This window comes from Macrobrachium nipponense, chromosome 33 (assembly GCF_015104395.2).
Source record: "Macrobrachium nipponense isolate FS-2020 chromosome 33, ASM1510439v2, whole genome shotgun sequence".
NCBI lineage: Eukaryota > Metazoa > Arthropoda > Malacostraca > Decapoda > Palaemonidae > Macrobrachium > Macrobrachium nipponense.
The window spans coordinates 16,238,091-16,259,486 of NC_087219.1; the positions used below are offsets into that span (position 1 = coordinate 16,238,091).

Sequence of the window (21,396 nt, forward strand, 5' to 3'; positions counted from 1 at the left end):
GATGACAATGTCACTACATTACCCGGAACAACGAAACCTCTATCTAAAAGCGTTGATCCAGGAATAAAAGGCTTTAGTTCTCTTGCCAAACATACTATGCTGGCCAGAACCCATTGCCGAGTCGTCATAGAATTTGATTCCAGATTCTAAAGCCCAAAATTTCACTTGTCCTTTTGATCGTTTAGGACCAAGAGAAACATTTGATTAGGAGCAGTTCCATCTTGTCGGAACACGGAATTCTGAGGCCCAAATTAGGATCCCATTCTAAGTATAAGATCTCTTACTCTTATCGTATAGAGGTATTGTATAAAGATCCCCGAAGATCTTAATTCTCTACTATCTCTAATATTCTTTGTCTAGACAGAATATATCTTTTCACTGTGTTCATTGATAGCATAAATTACCAAGGTGATTCTTCCCTCTGAAAGGGAAGAAAACCATTATGTGGTTCACAGAGGTATCGGAAGAGGACAGTTTCCCCTTTCTATCTAGCACGATCTGCAGCAACTCTATGTCTTTAACATATTTAAAGGAATTATCAAGCTTCCCTTGAAAAATCCTCTCATTCATATTTCTTCTGGTCAGTCTGCACGCAGACAGACTCAAGTGAATAGGTTTTTCAGTTCCAATAGTTTATAATAGATTCCGATCAAATCTCTTAGAAAAACCTTCCGACACATGCTGAAAGAAGAACGTGACTTCTGTGAATCCAACCTTTTATTGCCAAAATGATGCATTCATCTTCTTCCTTAGACGCCCATTTATTTTAATATGTGTTAAGAATATATACAACTAGGGGAAAAAAAAAAAGACTAAAGTTTATTCCCCTATTTAATTTAAAGATGGCGTATCTTGCTACCTCTCTTGTTTCGAGGAAAAGGAAGCAATCTATAAGAAGGTCGTTCATCTTCTGCCTTGCGAAGATATCTGTGAATATTTTCCGCAGGGTCTGACACTCTTTCCAATGAATGTTATAATCGTGCTCTGCCGAATTAAAATTCTTTATAATCCTATCACCTTGTGGTAAACAGCATTCATCTAGGAAACTCTGTAAGGATAGTAGGAACGCTGTAATTAACCACGGTGTGTGCATAAGGCTTAAGCGTATCGTTATCTTAAGGTGAATTTTCCTACTACATTCTTTCCCTCGCCGAGGCAGAGAGATATCCTTAGCAAAACGAATACGATGTTATTCATGTTTGCCTAAAAAAATCCCCTCAATTCGTGGTTAAGTCCCTGATTGTAATGGGGATATACGGTGAAATAAGCATTCGATTCCTTTAGGAGAGAAAGATGTAACCAACCGTTCACGACCGAGAACCGGATGGTACTAGATTGGCTCACAATTACAGCCGTGTCGTTCACCTGCCTGGCTGCATTCATTCTGAGTTGCCCAGTTACTCCCTTCAATGAATGGATATAATAAAATTATTCTCCAGTCTAAGAAAGCTCTCAATAATGCAAATTTTTAGGTGGCAAACAACCTTTGTTAAATACCGAGGCTGAATAGGTATTGTCGTAACAAACCTTTTAAGCGAAGTCTTTACTAGGAAAATCCTGTAAGGATATAGACAATTCCGTAGCGAACCAGAAAGGCAACTATGGTATGCGTATTATGACTTGTCATTCAGTAGTCATATACAGCAAGCCTTCTATCGACACTCTTTCCTTTCCTTTTGCCGACATGCAGAGAAAGAATAGAAATCTTACTCTCTTCGTTCATTTCGTCAATAATCCGAATGAGTATTAGTCGAAAGATATTGCAAATGACAACCGAGGATCGAAGAGAATCTCTCCAGCTTTTATTATCTTGGAGATAAGTCCGTATTTTACGCCTTTCTTATCTGGAAGAGCCTCTAATCAATGAATGAGAGCTCGTACGAATCTTGTTCAACTTCCAAACGATGCCCCTCTTTCTGTAAATGGTTGGTTGCAATCTATTTTAGAAGGAGGATGATTTTAATATCCTCTTACTAATACTGAACTAATTCTCACAATTCTGCTCTATCTTCCATTCCTCAATTTGGGGCAAGATTGAGCAACCGAAGGAGAGCGCTTTCCTTTCGAAAGGTGAAGGGCTATTCGCAGTACCGACTCTAACCTGACAAGGGCTACGGCAGCCTGTGCTACATCTTGAGTCCCTGCCTGGAAAAAACCGAACTTGCTCTTGCCTTTATTGCACTAAGACGATCCTGACAAGGGCAACGGCCGCCTGCGCGACAACTCCCGTCTCTATCAGGAGAAGCCTCGAATGTCTTTCACCCTTCGCCTGGAGGACTCTCGGCGGTTTGTCAGGCTCTTCTTTGTAGGAGAAAGTGTCTGGCGCTAAGCAGGAGTATCTTGCCTAGAATACTCCTGGCGCCTGGTAGGAGTATCACGTTCCGAATACTCCTGGCGCCTGGGAGGAGTATCGTGATCAGAATACTCCTGGATCCTAGAAGACGTATCGCCCTTGGAAAGTTTTCTTGTTGGAAAGTTCCGAGCATCTGAAAGGCGATCCTCGCCTGGAAAGTTCTGTACGTCTGGAAGGTTATTCGAATCTGGAATCTTCCGCCTTCTGGAAGATCCTGTGTGCGGAAGGTTCCGATCTCTTGTATATTTGTTCTTGCTTAGAATTCGACAATACTTCCATTTTCGACATAGCCCTCCCTTTCTTCTGAATGAGAAGGACTTCCATTTCCGATAAAGATCCTGGTCATAGGTATTTCAGGCGCTTTGCGCCCCATATCAGGCCCTTCGGTGCTTTGCGGCCCGTTTCAGGCGCTTTGCGCCTTGTTTCAGACGCTTTAGGCGCATTGAGCCTCGTTACCGGAGCTTCATGCCCAAGGAGCTAGAAGCTTAAAAGTTATATATATGTGTACTCACTAAACGAGATCCATATAATTCATTCGATCAACAAATATTCTTTAATATCTAATTCGTTCTTCTCAGAATAGAAATATTTTCATATACTTCTCTTTCCTTTCTCCGTCTCTTCTGAGGTTCCGATAGCCAGACGAGATTATCTTGCATCTTCATTTAATCTACGCCGTTGAATGTTTAACTCCTTATTCGTCAAGGACGATAATAATAAAAAGGGGAACACATTGAATTAGGATGCCTTTCCAATGGCTATCCCTGGCAGTCTGGGACGTTCTACAGAACCTGCCGAGGGGAACGCCTGAACGGTGGGGGTTCTCCATAACCTCCGTACGGCTTTCGACATTCCTTCTCTCCGGGCCAGGAGCTTGGAAGAGGTCCTAGGGGCCTGGGAGCGAGACAGAGAGCCGATCAGACGCACCCTCTATTGCAATGGGGAACACTATAATCACTTCTTACCTTATAATAGCTCGTATCTTGAGCTACATTCCTTTATCTTCAAATTGCAAATGAATTTGTAGTTTTCTGTGAAGTAAGAAGGTGATGAGGAAACAACACTACTATGTACTGTTAATATTCTAACTGCTTGTCAGAACGAGGGCTATTAAAGCTTCTACAGAAAGCATATCTAGTTCTATGTTTTCTGACTTCCTCAAATAGGAATTAGTTACCTTATTTTCCTCAATCAAATTCTAACATTTATTACACTTTATCAATGAATAAATATTTATATTTCCCTTTCTTGCAAACTATGTAATTGTCTACCGAAAACTTCGGTAGTTACACATACTCTATTCTTCGAAAACTTCGAAGTTAATTCATTAAAAGTTATTAAAAGTTATTAAACACGTATGCCAAACCACCGATCCAGTACTTCCCTGTAAAAGTCGCCCAGAAGATCGATGGCGATGAAACACGAAAATCAATCAGGAGGGAAAGCAAACATATGTTTTACCTTCCCAGCGACAGAGAGAATCTGATTAGAAAACGGGGATAGTTCCTAGTCCTGCCACCCAGCGGCAGGCAGGTAGATCACCTGACCTACCTGTAGCGTGTGCCGCGAAATTCGAATTTCTGTCGGGACGACGGAGTCGATAGCTATGTATATATCTGACAGGTAAGTTGAATGTATGAAATTATATACATACTCTGAAAACTACAGCCAGTTTCTATGTCCAAAATACTTATCTAAGAAACCATCCAGCCTTGTGCCTAAAGGATGAAAAAAAATGTATCCCCTTACACTCACCTGATAATGACTCCTTTGGCAATAAAGTTAATAGGTTCTGGAAGACCACTACCACAAAAAGTTTCAATGATCTTCATTTTGGGTTTTCCTGGTTCACCTTTCTGCATCTCACCAATACTCAATGATCCTCGATGACACTGGTCTAAAAGACGAGAGCACATAGAAATGTAAAAATTTCCCTCACAGGACATTTTACACTGCAAATATAATCTCAGATTTATGAAAATAAGCTAAAGTATGTGAGCTTTAGAAGCTCTTCTTATGACTGAAGTTAACTTTCTTTGATCTGCTGCCAATCTTTTACCTTTCTCATTGCGGCGAGGTAGATTGAAATTTTCAAAATCTATTTCAAATTCAGATGGAGATGGTGTTTCGACTATCCATTCACAGATGACGTCATCAAGGTAATGTGGATATTCTGGGTTTGAGATGATAATGCTCTTACCAATGCCAAGTGAGATTTTCTGTTAAAAAAAAAAATAAAACAGGCATAACAGCAGAACATCTCACACTATCAAAATAAATAGAAAAAAGAACACAACAAAATCAGTTTAACAGGGCATGGTATTTCATCGTAATCTACTTTACCATGCTCAATGTGCATAGTCTCTAATCCAGGCACTATCATTACAGTCTCTAATCCAGGCACTATCATTACAGTCTCTAATCCAGGCACTATCATTACAGTCTCTAATCCAGGCACTATCATTACAGTCTCTAATCCAGGCACTATCATAAGCATCAATATAAAGAGGTAATAGTAACTGGTAAAAAGTAGAGCTACAAAAGTTGGAAAGCTAAGCTGAAAGAGATCAATGGTAATGGTTTAATAGTGTAAGGTAAAAATCAATACCGCTGAGGGTCAAAAGGACAGTACAAAGAACCATTAGTAGTCTTTATATAGTGTGGAGTACAATACAAGCAGTAACCTTCATTGCATACTGACAGAGTTATGATTAAACAAATGAAACTCATTCTCCAATAATATCCAACAGAATTTATGATTATATAACTGCTGTATAGGTACTTAATTCTTATACAAAATTATGAAAACATGTACAGTAGCTAGAATCCGAAAAGCTTTGCTAATAAGCAGCATATGAACTTTTTCTAATAAGGAAAAGATCTTGCAGTGGGTCTTGTGCAGCACATGTAAAATAATACTACAGATGCACTCAACTTTGCAAAGTCTCTTTGACTATTGACGTATTGCTTTCTTGTATTTACAATTGTCCCCTTTGGTCCATTATCATCCAGACATCTAACCTGTTTAACAACCTTTTTCTTGTCAAAGTACTTTGCAATGATAAACATCTTAAGTCCTTTGTAGTCTCCTCCTATGTACCCTACTTTGCTTTACACCTGTTGTTTTTTTCCTCTTCCCATTTACCTGTCCTACTCCATTTTTTTCAACAACAACTTTTTCCCTTCTTGTTGAGGTCTGAATAAGTAATGCAGTACCAATAATAATGTAATAATAAATAATAACAGCAATAAAAATGATAATACAGGCAGTCCCCGTTCATCAGCAGCGGTTCCACTCTTGGCGCCGTGCTGATGAGCGAAAACTGCCATTACCTGAAACTTTGCGATTTATGGGGCTTTCGGTACCAATATCTAGTTCATGGCACCATAACTCTATTATTGGTGCCTTATCCCGCTGACAACTGAAACTCAGTATGCCATAGCGCCATAAATCACCTATTTTAGCACCATAAAACCAGATCGCCATTAACCGAGTCCGTCAATAACTGAGGACTGCCTGTACTGTAATAATAATATGATATTGTTATGATACAATAAAGTTTGTTCATACTTACCTGGCAGATATATATATAGCTGTATTTTCTGAAGTCCGACAGAATTTTAAAAACTTCCGACACACGCAGTGGTCGGCCAGGTGGTTAGTACCCATTCCCGCCGCTGGGAGGCGGGTATCAGGAACCATTCCCATTTTCTATTCATAATTTTTATTTCCACTGTCCCCTGAGTGAGGTGGGTGGGTACTTGATTATATATATCTGCCAGTAAGTATGAACAAACTTTATTGTATCATAACAATATAATTCTTTTGTTCATGAAAACAACTAACCTGTCAGATATATATAGCTGAATCCCACCGTTGGAGGTGGGAAGGGACAGAATAGAAGGATTTTGGGAAACAAATGCATGCAGATGATTTACATCTTGGTTCCACCTGTTAGCATAGCCGACTTCGTGATTACTGTCACCCAAGTCTGCTTCTGCTTTACTAGAGTTGCCAGCGAGGTAGAGACCTATAAAGCTGGTGCACTCCAGATGATCTGTCAACGGGGGCGTGACCACAATGTTATAGACATATGTGACCATACCATGAGGGCTAAGAATAAAATAAATATATATATATATAAATATATATCACCACCTGACAACACCTAGCCAAAGTTAAGGTGTGTTAACTAAGGCTTAAGAGTTAAGAAGTCGCCGTTGTCAGCGACTCAACAACTAAATTAAGAGCTCTTCCTAACCATTTTCTACAGGATAGGATGAGTGGTACTTCTTGCCCCCAAGATTGTGTCTGCAGACACGTATGGCCCTAGCGAGCAGCAGATCTCATATGCCATCTTCACATCTCGCAGGGAGTGTGAAGTGAACACAGAGTTGCTTCGCTAAAACATTGGTACTCAGGATGTTACTGAGTGCCATGCTCTGTTGAAATGCTTCCGAGGCCGCGCCCTCACCTCGTGAGCATTCAGATAAAAAGATTTCAAATCTTTGTGCAAACACAATGAAGGAGGCATTTGAAAGAACTCCTTAACACTAAAGCCAGGGTGTTCTTCGATATGGGCCAAGTCTGGTCTTTTTCGGAACACTGCAGATTGCCCAGAATGACTTCGACTTTCTTGAGTTTTATGTAGATAAAACTTGAGAGACCTGACAGGGCACAGGACTCTCTCTGGCTCCTGCCCACTAACTTGTGCCATCCTTGGCTTCCAAGCTCCTGGCCCAGGACAAAACGGGTTTCCATTCTTAGGCCACCACGAAAGGCTTAGAGAGCACACCGCCTTGTGTTCTCTAAAGCCAAAACTTGTGACGATGGCTTAAAATCTCACTAACCCTCTTTGTCGTATCTAGGGTGGTTAGAAGAAGGCATTCCTGATTCACATGCAAGAAGTTAAACAGGTAGGAGGGGAAAAGTTCGAATGCTTTGACATCAAGAACTTCAGACTACGTCTAAGTTCCATATTGAAAGCTTCGATCTGGACATGCACAGTCAGTCCGTCTTGTTACTAAAGTCAGGTGACCGACCAGTTGACCAGTTCAGACGAATCAAGGACAGCAAGGCTGTACCCTGAAGACCATAAGGCACTATTCTTCGCTGAAGGATGAGTGTCTGGACTGCCTGGGCGATTCAATCTAAGCAAACCTTGGGGGTGTATCAACGCAACCCAACGTCGTCAGCGAATCAACTCCTGACTCGAGCTTCTGGTGCCAGGAGAAAGGAGCAAGGAGCAAAAAGGCGATTCAGTCCCGAAGGAAGAATGCCTGACAGTCCAACCTGGTCTCATGTTACACGATCATCGGGGGTGTATAAACGCAACCGACTTCGTCAACAAGAAACTTCACGGGCTACTATATGTCGCCTGATCTCGCACGAGTGTCTTGACTCCGAGAAAACAGGTGAGACAAAAAGTAGATGGTGAGCGAGTTTCGAGATTCCACAGAACTCAAAGATCGTGAAGGGCTTTGTTGTTTGACAGACGCAAATCTCTGAGCCCAAAAGCCGTCAACAACATATTTGCGTATTCTTTAATAGTTGTGACTGCCAGCTTTCCCATCTTCGACGGAAATGGAAGACGGTAATCTTATCCTGTCAACATCTCGATAGTCTGAACGTTGTCAGACTCAGAGCGGAGAGGTTATAGGTACCTTTCGAGTTAGAGTAGACCGACTCTCTCGGAAAAGGTCCTTGGAAAGTGAACTAGGAAGGAGTGACCTCTGTGAATCCAGGATCCTGGAGGCCAACATGGGGCGATCAGCGTCATTGTCGCTCCCTGTGACGTCATAAATCCTCATACATCTCCTAAGCGATTGAAAAAGGGGAAAAAGAGGACTAAACCATCCATCCCCGTTTAATATAATAGGATGGCGTTTAATGGTACCGATCCCGGATCGAGAAAAAGGGAGCAGAGAAGAAGAAGCCTCTTCGTCCTCAACATATCGAAGAGAAGAATGAAGGGCGTCCCTAAAGTCTCCACAACTCTCAACTTACTTCTAAAGAAAGATTCCACTCGGACGTCAAAAGTTGCTGCCGTCGATCAGACGATTCGTACGGACTTTTGCAATCCTGTAACGAACCTCTAGAGGATCGTTACATTCTACGCCTGTGTTATAATAGGCTCTTTCTCGTAAACTCGAGCAGGGACCGAGAGAAGATACTTCTTAAGATATGAGAGCTGTGGAATATCAGAGTTGATGTGGACCACTGGTTCCAAAAACTCGTTTCGAGGACTGGAGGGACGACCGAATTGCATTTACTTCTTTCAGATTAAGATCCAGGACATCTGAAACACTATCCAGATGTCCGGCACCTTCTTCTATCATGACGCACTGAGAGATGTTCAGAATAATTCCTAGATCTTGAATAATATTTCAGTTTCCCGGTAGGAAAAAAAACTGTGGTCTGAATTGCAGTCTATTCGGGGAAACAAACTTCTTCAGGAAGGAAATGGTCCCCAGCAAGCTCATCCATTCCCTCCCCGAGTATGCTTACTTCCCTATAAGGCTGCGCTTTGCCTAAGCAGGAGAGCATATAAAAGTGCAATGTTGCGGTAGACTCGTAGTTATACCGTGCGGTAACGAGCACCGAAAGGATTAAGAGATAACTCTGTGAACATAGTAAGGCAAAACGAATGCAACGTTTATTCATTCACGTAAGAAATCCCCTCAATCTTAGGCTAAAGTCCGTGATTGTAGGACAGAGATAGTTGTCATCAATCCCGCAGGAGAGAAAACCGCCAGCAGAGATACGGTAGTCAGTCAATCCCGCAGGAGAGAGTAACCGCCAGCACAGAGATAAGGTTTTGTCAAGTCAATCCGCCAGGAGAGAGGGACGTAACCTACCGCGCATGACAGCACACGATCTGTTACTGGCTCGGTTGGAAACTTGGACAGTCAGACACAGCAGCAGCCAGCAGCTTACGAACGTCGTCTCTTAACTTTATGTCTGGGTTGCCAGCTACCCTATTCTACGAAGAAATAGGTCCGTTTATTTTTTTGAGCAAAAAGAGACTCTCAAGCTGGTATATTTAAGCGAAACAGAAAACGCTAAATATATAGATGCGTTTGTGTCGTCAGAACATGACAATTTGTCGAAAATTGCATTTTTCCTAACTATACAAACCTGAGGTCCTTTAACAATAGGAAGGTAACTAGCGGCAAGCTGGGACGGTCGTAAGCTTCGAACAAGGGGAGAAGAACGGTAGTTAACTGCTTGTCCGATCGTGCGCGCGCCCGACCGCGCCCGAGAGGTGAAGAATCACTTTTGCTTTCGGCCCATGCAAAAAGTTGCAGAGTGAGGGGTGGCATGAGGTGGGACTATATGTAAAGGACCTCAGGTTTGTATAGTTAGGAAAAATGCAATTTTCGACAAATTGTCATTTGTTCCGATACGTAATACAAACCCTCGGTCCTTTAACAATAGGAAGACTCACTTCTTGGTGGGAGGAATCTGAGTCTTTTTGGTGAACAGACTGGTGTTCGTACAACCCTGGAGTGCCTCCCTGGTCGTAAGAGCAAGGGAGGGATCCAAACCTCTGTCCGATTGATCGGGGTGTGCACCGCAGGATCAATGGTCAGACCTCTGGGCCAAGTACTAAGAGAGAGGCAAGCGTATCTCTTCGTACCAGCAAGCAAGAACTTGTTTCCTGTTTGCAAGAGACAATCATAAAATGATGGGTTTGTCTCAAATTGGCATCCACTTCCTCCCCCTTGTTGGAGGAAGTGGTGGATATTTACTCCTATTCCCTACTGAAAGGGATAGGATGGTGCTCTATTGAGTAGCTCACCTTGCATCTCGTCCTTACCCAGCAGGGTGACGACCGTGTCCCTCTACCCAGAGGTAGAGGGAAGAAAAAGATGGGAAGAGGAGCCAGTCACCACTCTCATTCCTCATCCATTCTTACGGTCACACCAGGACTCGATGCTGTTCAGCCTGCGAGGGTCTGGGTTAACTACACAACGTGTTGAGCAACCACCACGGTTCCCAAGGAAAAAGATCCAAGGAACTGTGGGGTCAATATCCCGAAGGTAGAAGGGGTGGGGGTGCATGCGGTCCGGTTGGACCAGGTGCCGCCTGTCGTCATTACCTGCGCCACGGAGAGAGAAGTTCTTGCGGAAACGCGAGAGAATGATGAAGAGGCGTCCACACTCATCCTGGGTGTCGAGTTTCTTCAGACAGCTCCGTCGCGCCTTCACAGGACAAAGCAGCATGCCTTCGTATCGGAGGCGGTGAAGTCCATTAGGGAGGGTATTGTGAAGGACTCGAACCAATCGTCAGTTACCGAAAGGTTCTGAGTCTTCGCTACGAAGATCGGTACGAAATCGAGCGTCACAAATCCCCATCCCTTTATGCTTGACTTCTCAAGAGAAGTCATGCAGTTACCTAAGACGAAAAGAAGGGAATAGTCGTATGACCTATCCCTCTTCTCGACTTTGGTTATGTACAGTACTCATACTGACAAGCTATTAAGACGAAGTAATGATTGCTCTGTAACAACCGAACTAAGTCCGCAGCATAGTTCGTAACTGACTCGGGCGCTCTGACAGCTTGCCGACTGACCTGGTTCGGAATCAGTAGAGGACAAGTTGTCCAAGCATCCGGGTAAGTCACGTGACCTTCGCCCTTTAAAGAGTTATGCTGAGAGACCAACAAATAAAATATTTGTAGTCACCGATGCCGGACGGCGCGGCGATGATTCTCTTAATGCATAAGCTCAAAAGGCGAAAGTCAATTGCCTTCAAAATAAGACCGAGGTCCCTGATGGCGGAAGAAAATCTCATAGACGTTGAATCTCAGCTTAAGGAAAAGAAACAACACTATGGTAACGTTGAAGACGAAGGTAGGCAATGAATGCAACCTACGTCTTCCAGCTGAATCGAGAGAAGGAATCTCAAGATTCTAACCTGTGCTTACAAATGACTGAAAACGCTAACCGCCATTTCATTGCTGTCCGGTGTGCAGTGAAAGCGGGCGTTCTTCAGTAATGAAACACAGGGGAGAGCCGCCTGAATAACTGCTTCTCATGGGCTGAACGTTTGGAAGTAGAGCTGGCAGGTGTGGGAGTAGGCGATGTCTTTCAATACATCTGCTAATCCGGGGTGAACAATGAACAATTGCACACCTCCGAATACAAGATATTTTGAGGACAAACTCAGATTCCGCAAAAATCATTCGCATTATCGAGTTACGATGCAGCAAGAGACTATTACAGAATTCTGTTACCGTGCGGTAAACAGAAAGATGAGAGTCGAATAGATCTCTGTTTAAAATTCTCGCAATACCGAAGACGATGAATACTAGCGTCACAGCAAGTAGTTGGTCATTCATGTATGCGAGAATCCCCGTTAATCAGAGACTTAAGTCCGTGATTGTTGGGCAGAGATACGGTTGGTATTCAATCAAAGCAGGTGAGAAGACATAACCAACCGTGCATCTTGAAGCGGCGCTTTTTTTGGTACTGAAATGCCTCGGGCAATTCAATACGCAGTAGCTGTCGCTGACTCGTTCATCCTGAGGTTGCCAAGTAATCCTTTCCACGAAGGAATGCGTTCGGTCTAGAACCACGAGCATAAAAAAGATATGCTCGAGCATTATATTTATGCGAAACGAATTTCGGTAAAATATAAAAGCTTAAATGGTGTTGTTGTGTACAACACCATAAGTATATAAAATTGAAACTGGGAAAACTCCTGGGAGTTGCAGGCAACCCCGAGTTGCAGTTTCAATTAGAATACTTTTCGTCTAAGTCGCAATCCGTAGAATAACCAGGATATGCGCCTACCCCTCGGACCATTCAACTGCTTAGCAGAATCATGTCGCGAGGTTAATATACGTAGTATATTTGTAGGATTCTGAACAACGATCTCCATCCTAAATTCTTTCCTTCAAGAAAACAAAAAATAAGGCTGGAGATCGACCACCTTCGGTCTCTATCAAAGAGAGTGAAGAAGTCTTCCTCGAAGGAAAGCTTCAATGGTAAAGAGAATACTAAAGACGATAGTTCAAGCCAAACTGGATATTCCCGTCCGTTCTTCTCTATTCCAGGTTGGTCGCCTACTGTGAGATAGTCTTCTTTCAGCAGCAGTCTTCTTCCTAATGCTAGAAATTCCAGGAATTTGAGCATAGGCGAGGTTCCCGATTATCGTGTAACATATCGGGGATTCTCGTCTCGCTCACTTTGGACCGTGGTCTCGCCTGTGTTTGGAGATCGTAAGAAAACTCTAACACTCTGAATGCGCTAGAAATTCCGTAGAATTCTAAGCAGTCTGCGAAAACCCCCACCGAATTCGTCAAATGATATCGGCTGGTGGTCCTCTCGATTCCCGTAGAAATCGAGAATGGGGCAGGATCCCTCCTCAACGACCGGGGCTTACGTCAGGTAGGACCCGAAGGGCCGTCCCCCCCGGTAGCTCAGTCCCCCAACATGGGATCCTACAGAGAAATCTCTGTAGGATCCCTCCCCTTTCCCTCGTAGCCGTAAGGAGAGAGGGAATGGGGAGGAATTGGATACTCGCTCGCCTTCCCAGTGGAACTAGCAGTTGGAGAAGAGTAGGAGCAGCCATCGCCTTGCGGCGATGGCCTCTCAGAGTCTGGGAAAAGAAAACGTATCGTCAGAGAAAACGTTTTCCCGAGGAGGGTTACGAACTCTCACTGTAGGTAAGGGTCTGCCCGCCACTGTGAACGTCGTCTGGGTGGGGCTGATCGACACCTGACAGGAGAGAGCCGATACCGTCCTCCGACTCATTCCAGTCCTCGTCGAGGTCGAAACCTCTCAGAGGACCGAGGAGTATTAAATACGGTGTCCGAAGACACGTAGAAACGCCGCTGTCGCAGTAGAGGAGGTGGAAGTAGCTTGATCGACCGGCCAGAACTGAGAGAGCCTTCTTGTCCGGAGACGAGAGACTCTGGTTCAAGACAGAATCGGCAAGCTCCGATCGCGGGCACCCACCGTCGGTTTGGGTTCCCTCTCGGGCCCCAAAACGACTCGAGCAGAGACATGGGCTCTGCTGGTGGGAGCGGCGATCCTTTCCCCCCAGGTCGTTGGTGCTGACGAAAAATCAGTGCAATAACCTGGGCAAAGTTACTCTGAATCTCGGAAGTTACAGCGTCTTGAGGAGTAGGACCGTCCAGTCCCCCTCCAACAAGAGCAGCTCCCAAGACCCTCCTCTTCAGAAGAAGGATCAGCAACAGATCCCTGACGGTTGCCTCCAATCACTTGCGCGTACGTCCTGGCTGGTCCTAAGACCATACCTGGCACGTGCGGCGTCGTGACGGGATCGTGAGCGGCGTATCTCTCACGATCACTCCTATATACCTCGCTCTTCCTGGCGTATGCCGAGGAAGTTGAAGGTATCGGAGAGACAGACATAACTGACGCTAACACCGCCCCCCCCCCCCCTCCCCCCCCCCCCCCCCTTCCCCCCCCCCCCCCCCCCGTGACGGTCGACCTCCAATCACTTGCTGCGTACGTCCTGGTTGGTCCTAAGACCATTACGTGGCACGTGCGGCGTCGTGACGGGATCGTGAGCGGCGCACCTCTCCATGATCACTCCTAGCTACCTCGCTCTTCCCGGTGTAGCCCGAGGAAGTTGAAGGTAGTGGAGAGACAAACCTGACGCCCCCCCCCCTCCCCCCCCGCTCGGCTGGCAGGAACCATCGTACGTGGGGGGCTGCAGCCGATCACCAACCCGCGGTGGGATCGATCTGCAGGCCTGGCCGTGCCGCTCACCTGTGGCGAGCGGCTCGACTGAGCACGTCGACCCCGGTCCCGTGCGTCAAGACGAGCTGCTGCTGGTCACCGTATCCGCCCGGTCCCTGTGGGAGCGGCGGTCAGGTGACCTGCAGAGCTCGCTTTCGCCGTGAGACCGGTGAGCGTCCTCGTCGGTCGAGGGGACCTGGGGTACCTCTTCCCAGCCTCAACCCGTGGCCGGTCAGAGACCGTCACGTCCACACCGAGGTACCGGCTGGTCGCTTCGAGAGCGGGCCGCTGGCCTGGCGAGAGTCACCTGAGCAGCGGCTCTCGACAGTCTTCTGCTCCGTGCCTCGGTCATGACGCTGAGCGAACTCAGGCGTCTTAACTTTGGCTGCACGGTCACCCGAAGGAGACCGTACACTCGGAACTTCTCGCGGACGAGAAACCGAGCCGGTACCTGGCTAGCAAGCAGAGCTGCCAAGACCAGGCGAGGGTGTACCAGCGGTAGCCAACACACCCTTGGTCCCCGTCTTCTTCTTCTTCTCAGAAGGGGAGACGGGGCCCCTTCCCGAAGGAAACAGGAGTACCACAGAAGAATCCCCCGTCACACCAGAGTGACGAGCCCTTCGAAGTTCCCGAAGGATCTTTCGGGGTTAGGGGGAAAACCCCGGTTACCAGCTGGTCGCTGCGAGAGCGGCCGCTGGCCTGGCGGAGTCACCTGAGTCTGTTCTCGCCAGCCTTCTGCTCCGTGCCGTGGTCTTGGCGCCGAGCGAACTCTGGCGCCGAAACTTTGGCTGCACGGTCTCCCGAGGGAGAGCGTACACTCGGGATCTCCCGCGAACGAGAGACCGAGCCGGAACCTGGCGTAGCGGCATCGCCGCTAGCACCAGGCGAGGAAGTACCAGAGCTAACCGATACCTCCTCTGGTTTTCCCCCGTCTTTATTTTTTTTCTCTTCCTTACGAAAGGGGAGACGGGCCCACTCCCGAAGGGGAGCTCCCGAAGGAGCAGAGGACCAGCAGAAGGACCCCCCGTCCCACCGGGGTGGGACGGGCCCTTAGAAGTTCCCGAAGGAGACTTCTTAGGGGGGGAGGAGCAGCCTTCTTCTTCTTCGGCTTATGGGCCTTAGAAGTCGAAGGGGAAGAGGCAAGCAGCAGACGAAGACGAAGATGACACCTTCCCTCTTCTTCTTGCGTCAAGCCTCACGCAGGACAGTCGTCAGGTCCTACCATCCAGGCCGGACGTAGTCGGGCCAGCCTAATTAGCCGAAGCCAACCACGGCCCGAACTGCAACCTGTCCGGAAGGACCTGGGACTGGGGAAGACAGACCATGGGCAGGACCAGCATGGACAGGCGCAGGAACCAGGAGCGACAGGAACAGCAACCAGCTCAGGAGCGGCAGCGGTAAACACAGAAGGGACAGCCAAGCCAGAGTAGCGGGAACCATATCAGCGACAGGTACGGCAGGCCCAGCCATCGCCTCGTAGAATCATCGGCAGCCAGCGGAACCTGGGTACTGGCGGCCGGTCCAGGGGCGAGCTGCTGGAACAGCGGAAGTCTGGGGCAGGCAACACGAAGAAAACACAGGCGGCGGCGGCGGCATACCCCTCCTTGGTACGGCGGCGACCGGCCCTAGAAGCGGCAGACGGCGTCACCGACACAGCATGGGGAGTGTAGACCAGCGGGGGAAGCAGCATAAGCGGCCGTGGAGGTTGTAGTGGAGACCGCTCCAAGGTCACCGCCCCAGACCTCGCTAGACGCTGCAGCAGATCGTGGATGCTAGGCACGCCCTGCAGCCGCAGTGGCCCATACCTGTCCAAGGTCGTCTCCCACGGATGTAGCACCTGCGGTAGCACAGGCAGATTAGTAAGAGGGGTTCCCTCACGCATGGGGGGAGACATGCCCCACCCCGAACGCAAGGAAGACCCCAAATACAAAATACAACGAAGAAGCTGAGCGGGGGGCAGGAAGGAAGACGAAGAATCGGATACCAAGGGAGTCGCGGGAGAGCTTTCCGACGACTTCCTGGCAGACCTTCGCTTCCCCTACCCCCGCACAGCAGTGAAAAGTAATATGAAAATGAAACAGAATACTGCCCTTGCGATTCACTTCATAGACTTAGGGGTTAAAGGGGAAAAGATCAATTCCCGGGTAAGAACGGAAACTTGATCCAAATAATATGATGCTATCATAAAATATATATATGAAATGAAACAGAATACTGCACTTGCGATTTCACTTTCACAGAAAATAATCGTAAGGATCAATTCCCGGGTAAGAGCGAAAATTGATCCAAATTAATTTATGCAAATAAAATAAATGAAATGAAAAGAAAAGAATACTGCATTGCAAATCCACTTTCATTGCATTTTATCATACAAAATAAAAGGCTCGTGCCGAGCGCAATCACGCTCTCGGTAACGAACGCACAGGGCAAAAAATATAATGAAAAAAGTACTTACATTTTTCAATTACACACTTTCGCCCAAATACATGGACTCGGCGTGAGCGTCGGCACCAAGACATAATTCAAGGGTTCAATTCATGAAAAGAGAGGAAATCGCCGCATCTACGGCGATAGCTCCATGTTGGTTCATAATTAAGTAATGAAAATGAAAACAGTGTACTTACAGTTTCATTTTCAAGTCAAAATGACAATTTGTCTAAAATTGCATTTTTCCTAACTATACAAACCTGAGGTCCTTTTACAATAGGAAGGTACTAGCGGCAGCTGGATAGGTCGTAAGCTTTCGAACAAGGGGTTCGGTAGTTAACTGCTTGTCCGACAGGCGCGCGCGCGCGACTGGAGAGGTAAACAAATCACTTTTGCTTTTGGCCCAAGCAAAAACTGCAGAGTGAGGGGTGGCATGAGGTGGGGCTATGTGTAAAAGGACCTCAGGTTTGTATAGTTAGGAAAATGCAATTTTTAGACAAATTGTCATTTGTTCCGACACGGCATACAAACCTTCGGTCCTTTTACAATAGGAAGACTCACTTCTTGGTGGGAGGAATCTGAGTCTTTTGTGAACAGACTGGTGTTCGCCCAACCTTGGAAGCCTCCTGGTCGTAAGAGCGAGGGAGGGATCCAAGCCTCTGTCCGATTGATCGGGGTGTGCACCGCAGGATCAATGGTCAGACCTCTGGACCGAGTACTAAGAGAGAGGCATGCGTATCTCTTCGTACCAGCAATGTAAGAACTTGTTCCTGTACAGGAGCAAATATAAAGTCATGGGTTTGACTCTTGTAGGCATCCACTTCCCCCCTTGTAGAAGGAAGTGGTGGATATTCTGCTCCTATCCCTAGTGAAAGGATAGGATGGGGCTCTGTCATATAGCTCACCTGCATCTCGTCCTCATCAGCGTAGTGACGACCGTGGCCCTCTGCCCACAGGTAGAGGAGGAGGAAAAGATGGGAAGAGAGAGCCAGTCACTCACTCACTCACATCCATCCACACAGTCACACCAGGACTCGATGCTGTTCAGCCTGCGAGGGTCTGGGGTTAGCTACACAACTTGTTGAGCAGCCACCACGGGTCCCAAGGAAAAGGTATCCAACAGGACCTGTGGGCAATATCCCGAAGGTAGAAGGACGTAAAGGTAGTCTGGTTAGACCAGACACCTGCCTTCAGGACCTGCGCCACGGAGAAGTTCTTACGAAACGCCAACGAGGGCAGGGGCCAATACTTCTGACTTCGTGAGCTCTCGGACGGGACGTACGGATGTCGTCACTACCATCAGCCTCATACTCCTGATGACCTCACGCAGCCAGAATGAAAAGAGTGTTCTTGGATACTTCTTTCTTTGGTGACCCCGGTGCAATAACGAAGAGGCGTCGACACTCAGGCCTGAGGTGTCGAGTTCTCTTCAGATAGCGCCGTAGCGCCCTCACAGGACAAAGCAGCAATCTCATCCGCATCATTATCGGTGAAGTCCAATAGGGAGGGAATCGTGAATGACTCGAACCTGTCCGTCAGGGATCGACGGTTTCTGAGTCTTCGCAACGAAGTTCGGGACGAAATCGAGCGTCACAGATCCCCATCCCCTGGAGTGTCGTACATCATAGGAAAGACCATGAAGTTCCCCTACTCTCTTCGCCGATGCCAGGGCCAGCAAGAAGAGGGTCTTGAGGGTCAGATCCCTGTCTGACGACTCTCGGAGTGGCTCGAACGGCGTTCGAGTCATACTCCTAAGGACGAGAGTCACATCCCACGCAGGGGGTGCCTGAGTTCCCTGGGTGGGCAAGACCTTTCGAAGCTCCTCATAAGCAAGGAGATCTCGAACGAGTTCGAGATGTCCAATCCCCTCAGTTTCAGGACGAGCGCCAAGGCGGCTCTGTATCCTTTGACTGTGGGGACTGAGAGGAGCTTCTCTCGGCGAAGAAAAACGAGGAAATCCGCTACCTGCTGAAGAGTGGCTCTGAGAGGAGATAGACCCCGTCTACGACACCAACCACAGAAAGACGGCCCACTTCCCCTGGTACACAGCTGCAGAGGACTGACGGACGTTTTCCAGCCATCTCTGTTGCTGCGCTACGAGAAAAAGCCTCTCGTTCGCAAGAGATGGTGGATAACAGCCAGCCGTGAAGACGTAGAGACTGGACTGCTCGGTGGTACCGCTCGACGTGTGGCTGGGCGAGAAGGTTGTGCCAAGGGGGATCTCTCTCGGTTCTCCTGCGAGAAGAGCCAGCAGGTCCGGATACCAAATGGCCTGTGGCCATTTGGGAGCCACCAGGATCATCCTGAGATTCGGGGTGACCAGTGCTCGACTGATCACCTTGCGAATCAGGCTGAACGGGGGAAAGGCATAGGCGAAGAGGTTGTCCCACGGGTGTTGAAGAGCGTCCTCGCAGCTGCCCATGGGTCCGGCACGGCCGAGAAGAACACCTGGAGCTTCCTGTGTGCCGGGTGGCGAACAGATCCACGACTGGTCGCCCCACAGGTCGAAGAGCCTTTCCGCCACGTCCTGGTGTAGAGACCATTCGGTTCCTATCACCTGATCCCGACGGCTGAGCGTGTGCTACTACAATTCCTCTTCCTGGAATGTAGCGTGCCGACAGCTCTATTGAGTGTGCCTCGGCCCACTCGTGCACCTGCCGAGTCAACTGGTACAACGGGAGAGACACTAGTGCCCCCCTGTTTGTTGACGTAAGCCACCACCGTGGTGTTGTCGCACATCAACACCACTGGAGTGTCCCATCAAGCGGTCCTGAAACTCTTGGAGAGCGAGGAACGCTGCCTTGAGTTCCAGTACATTGATGTGAAGGTGCTTGTCGTTCTCGTCCCACACTCCTGAAGTCAGCAACTCCTCCAGGTGTGCGCCCCATCCCTCGGTCGATGCGTCTGAGAACAGCTGCATGTCCGGGGGGGGGAGTGCGCAGGGGCACTCCTCTTAAGAGGTTCCTGTCGTCCAGCCACCAGGCTAGGTCCTGCCTCACCTCCTGTGTCAGTGACACTGGAAAGCTTGGGGGATCCGTCCCTGCCTGACCAAACTCTCCTTTAGTCTCCACTGAAGAGACCGCAGGTGAAGACGCCCGTGAGGGACTAACTTCTCGAGTGACGACCAGGTGTCCGATCACGACTTGCCATCGCTGAGCTGCCTGTTCCTGCCGAGACAGGAACTGGTTGGCTGCCTCCCTGAATCTGCTGATCCGCGAGTCTGCGGGGAAGACTCGCCCTGCTACCGTGTCGTCAGCATACCCAGTACTTCATCCTCTGCTTGGGCTCGAGATCGGACTTTTCGAAGTTCACAACGATCCCCAGATCGCGACAGAACTCGAGCAGTCGATCCCTGTCCTGTAGCAACTGCGAGCGGGGAGCTCGCCAGGACTAACCCAATCGTCGAGATACCTCATCAGACGTATCCCGTGCGAATGGGCCCAAGCAGCACCCAGAGTGAACACTCGCGTGAACACCTGTGGGGCGGTTGAGAGATCCGAAGCAAAAAGTGCCCTGAACTGGTACACCGTCCCGTCGAGGATGAAGCGGAGGTACTTTCTGGAGGACTGATGAATGGGTATTTGGAAATACGCATCCTTCAAGTCCAACTGAAAGCATGAAATCGTTCTCCCTGATGGAGTCGAGCACTGAACGTGCCGTCTCCATCGTGAACCGGGTCTGGCGAACAAACCGGTTCAGGGGAGAGAGATCTATCACCGGGCGCCAGCCTCCCGTAGACTTTTCCACCAGGAAGAGTCGACTGTAAAAGCCCGGTGACTGATCCGTGTGCGATTTCTACAGCTCTCTTGCTCAGCATGGTCTTGATCTCCTGTCTCAGTGCTACGTCCTTCGATGACCCTGGAACGTACGACTGCTGTTGGACCGGGTTGGGTTGGAGGTGAGGGGTGGCCGAGATTCGAAGGGTAATAGATATCCCTCCCCGAAGGACATCTACAATCCAGGTCTCGGCGCCGTAGCGCTGCCAAGTTGCCCAATGGCTGGCCAGGCACCCCCCCACTTTTCCGGCAGCAGGTGAGGGGGAACGCCGTCCCTAGCGTTTCCCCCCTTTCTTCGACTTCTTCCCAGAGCCTCCACGGGAGGAGGAGGGCTGGGAGGAGGGCTGGTTACGGCTCCCCTTGCCAGAAGTCGAAGAAGACAGAGTCATTCCCTTCGGGGCTTCGACGCAAACTACCGTCTTAGCCACCGAGGAAGCGCTAGCCGAGCTCTTAGACTTGGCCGCAGTCCCGAGGCTGCCCAGAAGCCTTCGAGACCGCCTGGTGAACCAGCCGGTTCACTGTCGTCAGTGCGCCGTTCTGGTCCACCGCAGCGTCCACCATCTCTCCTGGGAAGAGAGACGTGGAACTCCGTAAAGGTCCGTTGCGAAGTCCCAACGCCGCTTCACGCCCAGCCGCCCTGGAAACCCGAGTAAGGACAGCGTCCCTTCGTCGGAGAACCAGGTTGGCCCACAGGTTCACCGTCTGGTGGGCAAGGAAGGAGATGGCTCTTCCCCCAGACTGGCAAAGTCTCCTGAAGGCCGAGTCATCTTCGGGAGAAATTCCCCCTGGAGTTGGCTGCGGCCTTAGATACTGTGAGGGACCACAGATCTAGCCAGGAGACGGCCTGGAAAGCTGCCATGGCGGTAGATTCCAGGCCGAGTGCCTCTTGCTGCGAGAACCACAGGTTCTCGGACAGGAGCTGCTGCAGAGACACACCCGAGTTAGCCTGGCTACTCCGGGTTCACCTGTTTGGGCGGCATCGGGTCTTCAGATGGCACGTAAACGCCGCTGTCGCAGCAGAGGAGGTGGAAGCAGCTTGCTCGACCTGCCAGACTTGAGCGAAACGTCTTGTCCGGAGACAAGCGATTCACCTGGTCCACACGAGGTCCGCAAGCTCAGAACGCGG

At 48.6% G+C, this 21,396-nt stretch overlaps 1 protein-coding gene across 2 annotated transcripts in view; it reads right to left on the reverse strand.

Moving 5' to 3' along the window:
• The window catches only part of LOC135202965 (uncharacterized), a 75,241-nt gene that overhangs the window by 14,238 nt on the left and 39,607 nt on the right, over positions 1 to 21,396 (reverse strand). For both annotated transcript variants that reach the window (XM_064232482.1, XM_064232481.1), the window contains 2 exons: positions 4,413 to 4,572; positions 4,109 to 4,250 (listed from right to left, as the gene is read on the reverse strand). In XM_064232482.1, coding sequence (XP_064088552.1) covers positions 4,109 to 4,250; positions 4,413 to 4,572 — 302 coding nt within the window. The remainder of the gene's footprint in view (positions 1 to 4,108; positions 4,251 to 4,412; positions 4,573 to 21,396) is intronic.